This window comes from Schistocerca americana, chromosome X, assembly GCF_021461395.2.
Source record: "Schistocerca americana isolate TAMUIC-IGC-003095 chromosome X, iqSchAmer2.1, whole genome shotgun sequence".
Classification (NCBI taxonomy): Eukaryota; Metazoa; Arthropoda; class Insecta; order Orthoptera; family Acrididae; genus Schistocerca; species Schistocerca americana.
Genome location: NC_060130.1, coordinates 865068480 through 865082034, shown reverse-complemented (window position 1 = coordinate 865082034; position 13555 = coordinate 865068480). Strand labels below are relative to the sequence as shown.

Here is a 13555-nt window from a genome sequence, read left to right as displayed (position 1 = left end):
GGGAACATGGACTGCTGATGACTGGTGTTGCATTGTGTTCAACAATGAATAACAGTTCTTCACTGCCCCAGATGACCATTATTGGTGAGAATGGTGGTAACCTTGGGAAAGGTCTCTTTCTTCCAATGTTTTGGAGAGGCGCAGCGGTGTTACTGTTGATGTAATGCAATTGCACAGCTGGTAGTGACTGAGAAACTCTGATGGCACAATGATACGTCATGGGCACCCTGCGTTCTTGTGTGTTATCTCTCATGTGACAGTATTGGGGTGCCATTTTTCAACAGGACAATGTTCATTTGCAGAGGACACATGTTTCTATCAATTGTCTACAGGATGATGATGTGCTTCTGAGGCCACAAAGATCCCCAGATCTGTCCACGATAGAACATGTGTGGGACCAGGTCAGATGTCAACTCTGTCCCAGTGCCAGTATCAAGTATAAAGGAGCAGCTATAACAGTTGTGTGCTAACTTGCCTCAGGAAAGGATAAGCCAGCTTTATGGCCCTTCACAACTGAATCAGTGCATGCAACAGGGGCAGAGGGGTTACAATGTCATACTGACAAGTGGAATCATGATGCAAAGTTCTTTGAAAATGTGGCTCAGCTTTGTAGTCACTGAAATAACATCACACACACCTTCAATCAGTGAAGTCTTATTTTGTTTCCTCCTGTCCTTCACAGTGCTTAATTTTTTTTTCAAGCAGTGCATAAGAAGAATAGTGTAGAAGATAATACACTCATGTTCAGAAAGAAACAGAACACCTTGAATGACTAGAGATAGGACATTCATATTCAAAGGACATGTACATCAGTATGTTCTGCAGAAATAATTAGCATTTCAGTCCCCTTGGTTCAGCATGTGTCCTGGTGATGGCATTGATGCACATAAGGCACAAATGGCATCCTGTGGTCTGGCCATTCATGCTGCATTCACCTGGTTCAAAAGTTCATTTGTGGGGGTTGGCACCCAGTCACAGCACTGCACCTGTCATTTCACCATATCCCACACATTTTTGATTGGCAACAAGTCTGGTGATCTAGTGGGCCAGGGCAAAAGGGTGACATCCTGTAACACCAAGAAGACATGTGTTCATGTAGCAACATGTGGTCATGCACTTTCTTGCTGAAAAATGGCATCTGTGGTGTTGCACAGAAAGGGTATTGTTACAGGTCTCAGGATGTCATTCACATAGGTCACAGTACTCTGGACACACACAAGCTGTGATTTGTGGTTGTGCTCAATAGCATGCGACACTATAAGGTCTTGACTGGCATTGCATGTCTTGTGTGAATGCAGTCACTATGATGCCACTCCCCTTGTCTGCAGTGAACCAAAATGCAGCCATCATTTTCAAACAAACAGAACCTGGATTCGGCCAAAACCACTATCTGATGTGATTCTTGTCCCCAGTGACATCATTCCATATATCATGGTCATCTAGCATATTTCTGCACTTTCATCAAAGATAGGTGGAGAAGGGAATGACACACACATAACCTATGCCACAATAAACAGTGACAGACTGTCACCCCTGATAGTTTATGGTGTGTTACCTTGTTCCACTGTTGCACCAGAGCCATGGAGGATGGATGCATCTCTGCCCTGCAGTGCTGTTCAGATGAGGTGTCTATCTTCTTCGGGGAGGGGGGGGGGGGGGGTCTGGGTGGTGTGACCTGCCAATCTCATCATGTTCTACAGCCTTTTGTAAATTATTCTTCACATAGCTGTTGCACTGCCAAAACACTTTGTTCCACACAAGCAGTAGTTTCACAGATTGGCACAACACATTCTCTCAAGTCAATAATGTGCTCTCTTTCAAACTCACTGATTTGATGGTACAGTTCACGCATGTGTCTGTGAGGCATTCTGCATGTCTGCTCAAGTCACACTGATCCATTACCTTCAGTTTATAGTGACAACGAGAGCCACAAGCACATTTTACTAATTCGTGGTGTTGCACCGTGATATCGATGTTGAGCTACAATCCCTGGGTTGACAAGGTTCAAATGGTTATGATGTCTGCAGAACATACTAATACGCATGTCCTGTGAATATGAACATCCTATCTTTAGTCATTCAAGGTATTCTGTTTTTTCTGAACATGAGTGTATCAATGTGTACATGGATAAGCTTTTTTTTTAAAAAAAAATTGTTTCCTGTTTCAATTAAGATGACCTGTCTGATACCATTTTGTAAATGATATATGGATCAATAAACAACTAACTAACTAAAATTTCCCTCAGGTAAGTGCAATATCTGGACCAAGCCAAGAACTTTCTATATTTCCTTCATACTGTATGATGTTTCCTCCATTAGTAGCTATGCACTAATTATAACCATCAAAAAACATGTCTACTAAAGCTAGTAACTCAGTTATCATTACTCTGCAGCTACTACTCATTATCCAGAAAGCTTTAAAGCCTGTCTCTTCATTGCAGTCATTTTCCTTCAGTATGACTAGAGACCGATCTTCTGAGCATTTATTTCAAAAGTATTTATTGACAACAAAACCTTACAGGAATAAAACATGTGCTGTGTAGATATCAGTGTGGAAGAGAATAAGTTGTAAGTGAAATATTACACCATGACTCTTAAATACCTATATATTTAAAGATATTTTAAAAGAATATATGAATGTAATCAAACAATGATGAGTGGGAAACAGTTTGTGCTCCTTTGCAACATTCAGTTATTCTGTCTGCAGGAGTCATACATCAGATAATTTCATTGGGTACATAATATAAATACAAGATATTCTGTGAACTCTAGAGTCACTGTGAGGTAAATTGTTCTTATACTCCACTTATTTCTCATTCCTGCAACCAACATACAAAATGTACCCAGCAGATGGCAGCATGATAAGTAATGTTCACAAGAGTCTTCATCATTTTCAGAACTGAAAGAAGGAAATTTCATTTTGTTTGGTACTAAATCATGTCCTTATGGATACAAGTGTTCTAAGAAACAAGTGCAAAGTTCAACTTTAATTTTATTATTTCACTCTCCAGAATGAAGCTCATATTTTAGTGGGAAAATCATATACAGAGAACAAAAAACTAAAGCTGATACAGTCAGTCACCTAAACATGACAAATCTCTTTACATTCTTTTTTCCACCAACTTTTGTTTCATTTGTGCAATTTTATTTCCTTTGTCCATATGTTCTATTCATAATACTAATGTCCTATCATCTTCCTGAACTCAACTTATTACTCATCATAGAGGAGTTCAGACCCTGTTTTTCAAATAGACAGAAGGGAAAACATGGAAATGTAACACAGGTGTGGCAATATGGTCATGGTCCTAAAGTCACCTGCATTTGTATGGTGTGTGCAGTGATATGTGTTGAGAGACATTATGAACAGTGTATAATTATATTAGCTGTAACCAAACAATGGAAATTCCACATTGTAATATCAACAGTGTAAGGAAAAGATAGATTGCTACCCACTATATAGATGACATGTTGAGTTGCAGAGAGGCATATTTACATATTAGCTTTCGACCAAAGCCTTCGTCAGTAAAGGAAAAGCATACACACACACAATTATTCACATAAGCAAGCATGTACACATGACCACCATGTCCTATAGCTCAGATCAGAATCCTTATATTGTCGATATATCAGCTATAATTTGGGAGAAATAATTGTTAAGAAAAAATTTGATACATTACACCATTTCCAAATTAATTAACATTGAAGTCAGCCGATCAGGCCACTGCACATGCAAATTCAAGTGGTCTAACAGATACAACTAGTGTCAGTTGTTCTCATAGCATAGATGACAGACTGGCCAGCTTTTGGCTTGGATTCAATCCTTACTATCACCCTATGTCCAATTTCTTTTCAGTTTTAGGAAATCAAATGAAGGACACACATTTAGCTATAATATATGTGATGGTCTGCGTGAATCTGCATGTACAATGGCCAGATTGGCTAACTTCAATACAAATTAACTCAGAAACAGTGAAACACATTGAACTTTTTTTCTTAACAATAACTTCTCAGCACAATGAACCCTGTAACACTCTTACAAGCTTTTCAGACTGGTTATGACCACCTTGCATATAAACAAAGGATGAAGTAGTGCATTTGTTAAGGCACTCTTCTCAGATTCAGGGGAATGGGATTTCATGTTCTGTCTGATCATTATGATTTAGGTTTTCCTTTATTTTTTTAAATCATTTCGGGGAAATACCAGGGTGCTTCCTTCAATAAGAACATGTTTGACTACCTATTCTATTCCTCTCTTAATACACATGCAAGGATTTATGTCGGTGCTGTTATCTGACTTTATCAAATTGGAAGACAGATGATCTGTTATGTTGAAATATTTGGACAAAAATCTTAGGTCGAGATTGCTAAAACTGCTTTATTGATTACTGTTTTCAGCTTATAGATGAATCATCTTCAGATCTAAAATACAGAAAATTGCATAAGAGAGGCAAACAATAGCATAACACATTTCGTATTTAAACTTCCAGTCTATGAAATGCAACAATAAAAATTATTTCTTTATTCTGTATCAGCCACCAGATATTACCAATTGTCATAATCTTTTGAGCTGAATCACTCTTGTTGTCATGTATGCACTGAGTTTTTTAAAAGTTTTTAAATGTATTTATTTATTTATTTATTATAGATTATGACAAAAATAAAGATGTAAAAAGTGTGTTTGGTAAGTGGTATAAAGCTATAACCTTACGAAAAGTAGGTTGTCACAATTACATAATGTGCAACATTGGTCGTATATGTCTCCAGCACTCATATGGCCACTCTTGGTTTAAATGAGAGGTGACTGACAGTGGTAACTATCTTATAGTCATTGTGTAAAAAAAAGCAATGTGTACTTGTATTTATTTTGCTATTGTTAACCTCTTTTATGTAGTTTTCTGTATTCTGAAGGTGGCTCATCAATGAGCTGAAACTGGTACTGTACAAAGAATTTTTAGTGATCTTGACCTACGATTTTTATCCTCACAATTTATGTGTAGGAATACAAGTTATGTTTTTGCCTTGTATTAAGCTGAAATATCTCATATCATTATAAAAATGAACCATATATGAATAAATTACTATAATATACTAAATCCCAAAGTTTGTTGTTCAATCCTCAATCAGTTTTGGAATTATTTCTGTCAGTTACAACTTCTTCCATCTTTGGAAATTAGTTGTAAATGGAGAAATGCCAAGTGCAGTGCATGTTAAAGTTTGTTTTCCACAGTTAATGGCTAAGAAGTCAGATCACTTGTCGTAGGAAGGCTAGGGCATACCAGTTCCAATAGGATGATGACAAGGAAAGAACTGTGGTGTTGAAACCAGATTGAAGGCAGCTATATTACAATTTCTTCACATACACTTTTACCATCACTGTAAGCTATAACTGATGCCAACATATTACACTAGTTCATGTATTGCCACATTGAATATATACACATTTATAATGTTTACAGTCATGTTTACAACTGTTCTTAGGCAAATGCTGGGGTGGTTCCTTTGAAGTGACATAGCCAGTTTTCTTCTCCATCCTTGACACAATCCAAGCATATACTCCATCTCTAATGACCTTGATATTGACAGGATATTAAACAAAATCTTCCTTCTTCTTTGCCTCCATACTCTTTGTTCAGTTCGATTGAAAACTGTTGCAAATGACAATGGAATAATGTTTGCCACTACAGAAATTTTACTATTCCTACCACCAATTTCTTCAGATGTTTCAGGCCTGAAAATTTAGCACAAAGGGCTGTCTGATGTACAGAATAATGAATCCCATTTATATTTGCTCTTTCATTGGCAACTAAATCTTTAAATTCTTTCTGCTTGGTATCACAATGTCATTCCTTAGCAAATATACAGTACCTGTCTCTTATGCGAATTAAGAATTCTCATCCCTCTCCTCTGTCATACGCATTCATTTTAAAGGATTGTGACAATAGATTGTAGACTGCCTCTTTTTGTGCAAACAGCCACTAGACCTGTGAACGTCCTTCATACCATGAATAAATAGCAAAGGTTAACAGAGCTGAGAGCATGATTTTGCTGAACTTGGAGCATTATGCCAACAGAAAAAGGGCATACTGCAATACTAAATAAAATGTAGTACTGTACTGACTACTTCCAGGAAGGACTGAGCAAGGCCTAGTGACAGGCTGGGCTTTGTCATGTCTGTGGCCTGCACATGCTGCATCTTTGAAGTTTGGTACACCACGCCTGGCCTGGCTTTAGCTTATATTTATTTTTTACTGGTTACATATCCATAGTTTCAGATGTCTCAGGATACACCATAAAAATTAGTTTCCCTATAAATGTCACTAAAAACTTATAACAGACCACCTCATTTTTCTTTCTATTTTGTAAAATCATTTTAACATCATTCATGAGAAATGTCAACAATTTTTTACTAACTTACGAATAAATATTATGTTACATTAATTTCATATCATAACAGCTGTAATTTTGAAAAACGTGTAATATATTTTGCTGCTTTGATAAACACGTTTTATTTTGATAATAACTGCAAAGGCTTTCTGTTTCTAATAAACACTGACTATTTTAGAATTATGTCCAATTTTAAAAACTGAAGTTCATAAACTTTTATTGTGATACATAGAGTGTTCTGAATGCTTGCCACATTGTAATTTCAGCACGAAAGGCATCACTAGTATTCTGACCATGCCCATTAACTGTATGAGACTTTTGCTATGTATAGTACTTTGAACAAAGAGATACTACAGAGGAAGTTTTTTACTGTGTAAATTACAGTTTTAATTATTATAGAAAGTGGTGTGAGGTGCCCACTGAATTAGAAGAACTGCCACTAAAAGTGGATGTGTGAAAATCAACCTTGTAAAAAGACATGGGACGTATTACTCTGTCAATAAGCTTATGCAGACATCACAACCCCTGGATACTGACGCCAAATACAAGTAAAGTTAAAAACATTCAATTCATGATGAAGTGTCGCTGTAACTGCTTATAACTAACATAAATACATAAAACAGCAACCAGTAACTTTATTGAATAGTTATTTATTATTCTGTGAACTGCTTTTTGAATATTTTCAGGTTCATCTTCAGATAGTTTCCTGGAAGTTACATTACTATTTCTAGTATAATGCTGGGTGCTGGCTTGCAAAAGTATGGGTGGATTTTTTTGTTAGTGTCCATCTGTCTGCTTCCATTTTGATGGCCAGTTGGTACATCACTTCACTCACTTTTACATAATCTGTATACATTTACACTGTAATAGCTATCACAGTGTAAATATATACAGATTGTGTAAAACTGTGTGAAGTGATGTACCAACTGGCCATCACAGCTATCAAGGCATAAATGTATACAGGCTGTGTAAAAGTGTGTGAAGTGATGTAGCAACTGGCCATCAAAATAGAAGCAGACAGATGGACACAAACAAAAAAAGCCACCCTTACTGTCACAATCCAGCACCTAGCATTTTGCTAGAAATAGTGATGTAACTTCCAGAAGACCATCTGAAGATGAACCTGAAAAGGCTCAAAACCCAGTTAATGGAATAATAGATAACTATTCAAAAAAGTGAAGTGTTGCAGTTTTATGTATTTGCCATCAGTTAACAGTCATGGGTTCTAAAATATCCATAATGGACAAGCATAATCACTTTCTACTAATAGTGCTGTAGTGGTGGTAGACACTAATTGGCAATAATCATAGGCTAATATACTTTGTCACCATGTTAAAAAGTACTTTATACCAGCCACACATGCAAATGGCAGGTACAAACATACTGACATGTGTTATATCACGAATATCTGGAAAGGGCACCTACAGCAGAAATGTACTATTACAGATCGGTCACTTGAACTTTGGTAGCAAGCAAATATAAGGCCAGGTGGTGGTGATGTCTTCCTCACTTGCCATTATTTGACTTTTCCTCTGACAGTGAACTATGACTTCCACTGCTATTTACGTGGACCTACCTAGACCTGCATTGTACAGTACACCAACTGATGAGCACGTGCTTTCTATTACCATTCGACTCAATATTATAAAACTTAACATTATGTGAGTGACATTAAATAAAACTTCCGGGCTGAATTGCCGTGGTCCATATATAAAACTTCCTCTCCTTCCTGACGTTTTGTTGCCTACTGCAGGCAACATCCTCTGAGGTGAGTCGCGGACTCACCTCAGAAGATGTTGCCTGCAGTAGGCAACAAAACGTCAGGAAGGAGAGGAAGTTTTGTATATGGACCACGGCAATTCAGCCCAGAAGTTTTAATTAATGAAGATGCCGGCCATGAAAACTTAGTGCCTAGTGAACAGTAGTACTCTCAGTCAGTGATTTTACCTATTAATTTCTATCTATAACTATAACTTAGTTTTATATTAGTTTCCATTGAGAGCCATTATTGTTTGGTTTTGGGGACTTGCAGACAATTTTAATCTGTAGTTTTTGTTGTTGCGAGTTCCAGTTCAAAGACTAGTTTGATGCAGCTCTCCATGTCACTCTATCCTGTGCAAGCCTCTTCATCTCTGAATGACTACTGAAACCTACATCCTTCTGAATCTACTTACTGTAATTATAAATTTGGTGCAATAATATTGCGGCAGACTAATACTGAGTGTGGAAAATTACTGTTTTCACTACTAATTATGATGCACCCTGTGCACAAACTACGGACAGTGGATCCTCTGGTGCCCCTCTCAGATTGGTGCCCCAAGCAGTCTGTTGTTTTACTTGGGCCTTAAATCAGTCCTGCATAATATAGTTGACAACTGGATTCCATTTCAGACCATCCTACTCTGTTAATATCGGAAGAATTCAGCTGAAATCAAACCTGGACCTCCAAATCAATTTTCAGCAGTGCCAAAACAAAACCAGTGTGGTGGGTCACAACATATACTTAATAGCAATGATAGTATGAGCCCCACTAATGAACACCGTCTCCTCTAAAGGTAAATTTGTTAGTAAATGCACTGAGGATACTGAACGGTAACTAAGGATACTTGATTTTCCAATTGACCTCTTTCGTTCAAGACTAACTTACTGGGTGATAAGATCTGAGCAGATGCTATTCCTTGGCAAAAACAGACTGTCACATTTATATTTTTCGAATGAAAACAAATCTTTTTACACTGTAATAATCATTATTCGTTATAAAAATATTTTACTGAACTGTAAAAAAAACTGTAATACTTTTTTAGTTCTGAAAAAGTCAGTTTAAATTGCCGAAATTAGTTACAGCAGCTGGAGATAGCGATTATGTGTGGGTGAGAGTTGCCTGTTTGTGTGAATGTGTGCGTATTTTCCTTTCTTTTCTGATGAATGCTTTGGCCATAACCTAAGTGTGTAACAGTCGTTTTTTTGTGCCTGTCTGCAACTCAGCGTGTCATCTTTATGGTGAGTAGCTATCCATCCTTTCCATAATTGTTGATATTCTAACATGAACTTTCCATTGTTAAGTATTTTTTATAGATATAGTAATCTGGGAAAATAAAGTTCTCTGGTAGGAAGATTAACTTATTCAAATTCAGAGATCACTCTATTGCTGACAATATCAGGTAACCAGGATACTTGGAAGTTTTTCATAAGCCTACAAAAGTTTGAGTACAAATTGAGAAACAATCACATGCCACCAGTCCGACAAATTATCAATTATGAGAGATGCACTTGTATTCATAAGGTTAAATGCAAGACCACAAACAAAAAAGGCAAATACTGTATAAATCTGCAGAAATATTAATTATAATCATATATGTACTGCAGTGCACATAATGCATAGCAACAAATAAAACAGTCATCAACCTGACGAATGGTCTGAACACCTCAGTAGTTTATGAAGTATGACCTAACGGATTCAAAGATACCCTTAAATTGGCATTTTTCACATAAACATCATGAGGCTGCAAGCATTTTTACACTGCTTACAGAGAGAAATGTTATAGCCTACATGAAATAATAGGATGGGAGTTCAAGTGGTAAATTTAAAAAAGTTTCAAAGTATTTCTTTCAGAGAAATAGCAGATATTTTAGTGCAGTACTGAATATATAGGGAACAGAAATATGGACAAGAAAATTCTATACAGTAAAATGCTCATCACATAAATAGCAACTTGCTAGTATTTCTCAGATGCTCCAGAAAATATTTTACATCTGCTTTATGGTGTAATACCATGAGGTGTTTGTGTATATTAGACTGATATAATGGCTGATCCATTCAAATCTGCACTTCCAATATCACTATGGTTACTGAAGCATAATTTAAATCAAATTGCTAATAGTGGGTGGCATGTCATTTTACTATGAGGAGGCAAATTCTAGGTGATTACAAATGATCGTATGAGCAAATTTTAGGGTTCACTGTCTTGATGTGAACTATGTATTTCGGATAAATACACAATGATGACAAATTAAGCAACTACCAGCTCAACCACTGATTTGAATACAGTTGTGCTTTCTTAGCCATCTCTTGTTGAAAGGATTAACACCATCCTGCTTCAACCTGAGAACCAGCTCATCAGTAAAGTTAAAGGGGGAGCTACACTTAAACAGAAGTCCAAACTTTGGGACTGTTCTTGTCCAAAAAGCATTCCAGAAAACCAGGCATTCAATGCATAAAATTTGAACTGTACATTATGACAATATCTATACAGTAAACTAGGTCTAGGCCAGAAAGAACATCCCAAGGTTTAGTAACTTACAGACAAGGGGTGGCAGCTGCTCTCTTATCTTCTGAATAACCCCATAATTATTAAGACTATTTTTTATACAAAAAGTGAACCAAGTTACACTGTATGAATTCTGCAGGAAATGGATGCAAAGATACAGAGGCAAGTTTTGCACATAGGTATGAGGCTAAATCTTATAGAAAAGTGTCAGGCTACATCTTATACAACAGTGTGAAAGAATTATCTGATGAGAGCTGTAACAGTTTAACAAATGAAACTATAATTTCGTTAGAGCTCAGTCTTTCTAAGAGGTTCACACACTTTCAAGCAACCACTGTAAACTATATATAATTATGACCTAAATACAACAGGAATTTTAAATTTATTTTCGAATTCCTCAAAACTTAAATAAACAATGAACATCCATGTTTATTCTACAGTAATGATCGTGAGGGAACAATTCGTACCATAGCATACTTCCTTCCGCATAAGCCTTGCTCTGCTCCTTCCTTGACGCCTGTCCGCAATTCTGCTACGAACCATCCTATAGCTCTCTGAAATAGTAAAGGAAAAATATAGAAATGGACCGTACGGAGCAAAATCAGATCCGTGACCAGCAACAAAAAATGTTGATATATAATACACGGCCGATTTTAGCAAGTAAAACAAAGTTAGTCTTAAACATAAGAAGTGAAGAATAGAGTAGTGCACCTGTGCTTAATAAAAACGTCACCGGTACCATACTTGAAATCAGACGATCACCACACTAAAGACATATACAGGAGTTACAGGTCAAGTGAAAGGTGTAGTTTTGTAAGCAACCACTAACTTATTAAACCGACTGATTTTCCGTTTCTAGACAAAATAGGGCCTACTGAGTAGACCTATTCCTGATCGACGAAACCTCTATTGCACCTCATTTACTACATTTCTTTTGCCACATACATATCGTCTTTTTAAAAACGCAGCCCTATAATAGTGGTATTATACTGCGTAAAGTAAATAAACGCTCGTGCAATGATTTGACTGTTTTCTATACAATGATGGGACTCAGACACGACATAGATACAATTACTGACTATCTAAGCAACAAAAGTAGCGTTGTTATCTTTATAGCTGAATCACTTCTTATAATAGCGACGAATAAGTTTGTGAAAGAAAGTGTAACGCATCGACAGTGGTTGCGAAGCGCGCGTGTACATTACCACCAAGTTGACTCAGATTAGCACGCGACAGTCCATCTTCGCACGACAGGAGAAAAAGAAGAAGCGAAATACGTCTGAATAGCTTCATGCTGTCCTCTTCGTAACTGAGGTACAGCAGCCGTCTTGCACGACACAATCCAACACTGTGTGTCCATTACGTCCTTTGAAAGCAAGTGGGTCACTTTCACTCAACTTTCAATTTCACCGCCGCATCCTCCGCTTATCCAATAGAAACTCGACACTGGTTATGTCATAGAGCCTGACTTAACGAACAGGCAGTAACTTTGACGAGTACGTCATAACATGTAATCTTTCGCATAGATGTGTAATGCGAACTTGGTTACATGGAAGACAATCAGCCTGTCTCTGGCTCCTTGTTATGGATGCTAACATTTTCAACGCTATATGCACTAAAAGTGGCAGTCATTTCGTTACGAAGCATCTGAAATCATACTTCGCTGATATCGAAGTAAGGTTAAAAAAATAGTATTGATCATTCATACAAGAATCAGTAGAGTTCATATGAAACAGTAAAGTCGTAATGAGGTTCTCTGCTAACAAATATAGCTTACTGTTCGTTTGTGATAAGGCGAAGCGCGATTCACTCGAACGTCACTATATTTTAATAGATTCAGAAGCAGTGTGTTCTTCCGTCACGTTAAAACGAGTTCTGTTTCCGCCTGTGCCTTGAGAACAAATTTGTCTGCTTCCATTGATCGGCACAAAATCTGTATTGTAAACATCAAGTCTAGTTCCCAAATTTCAAAGTAGCACATAGTCTGCAGCAGTCCCTTAGAAATAGCCATTGTACACTAGTTATGAACCGAGTGGAACGTTTGAACTATTAACCTGCGATTCAGTAACACCTCTAAAAGATCCGAAGTTTTTCCCGTTTGCTCTATATGTTTATTATAGAGAGCTCTTCTTCTAAGCTTTACATTGCATTTAGGTGATGGTTCAAATGGCTCTGAGCACTATGCGACTTAACGTCTGAGGTCATCAGTCGCCTAGAACTTAGAACTAATTAAACCTAACTAACCTAAGGACATCACACACATCCATGCCCGAGGCAGGATTCGAACCTGCGACCGTAGCGATCACGCGGTTCCAGACTGAAGCGCCTTTAACCGCACGGCCACACCGGCCGGCCATTTAGGTGATGATGGTGCGATATCAAAGATGATGTTCAGTTTAATAGTATTCATTGTCAGTTACAAAACTGCATAAATCTTACGTGCAGAGCTCTCCAAGATGTATAGATATCTCCATATTTTCTTGAGTGATAATTAACAATTATAAACCGACCTATTCGACAAATAGAATGCAGTTTACTGTAAGAGTTTGTTTTCCTGCCACGAGAAAAGCTGAATCAACATGAGGAAAACTGAACTGACCTAAACGTGTCAAGAGTAATTTTCACGATGCATACACAGGAACACATTTTGGTCTTTGGTTACTTTGAACAAGATTCAGGAGCCTTGAGTCTATAAACCACACTGTCGGTACTTCCTATCTTGACATCAGGATTTTTCATTCTAAAAATTTTGTGCACCTGTTTCACACTGAGGTTGAGAAATTATCTTTGCAGGCTGGTGTGGCCGTGCGGTTCTAGGCGTTTCAGACTGGAACCGTGTGACCGCTACGGTCGCAGGTTCGAATCCTGCATCGGGCATGGATGTGTGTGATGTCTTTAGGTTAG

At 37.4% G+C, this 13555-nt stretch overlaps 1 protein-coding gene across 2 annotated transcripts in view; it reads right to left on the bottom strand.

The window, feature by feature from the left end:
- LOC124555659 (pancreatic lipase-related protein 2-like) overlaps positions 1–12009 on the bottom strand; it is a 136150-nt gene extending 124141 nt beyond the window's left edge. Inside the window, exons 1-2 of one of the 2 annotated variants that reach the window (XM_047129643.1) lie at positions 11857–12009; positions 11119–11205 (exon numbers count right to left, since the gene is read on the bottom strand). In XM_047129643.1, coding sequence (XP_046985599.1) covers positions 11119–11205; positions 11857–11944 — 175 coding nt within the window. In that variant the 5' untranslated portion in view covers positions 11945–12009. Of the gene's footprint in view, positions 1–11118; positions 11206–11362; positions 11507–11856 lie in introns of those variants that run through there. The other variant, XM_047129644.1, reaches the window with a different exon arrangement.
- Between the last annotated feature and the right edge of the window lie 1546 nt (positions 12010–13555).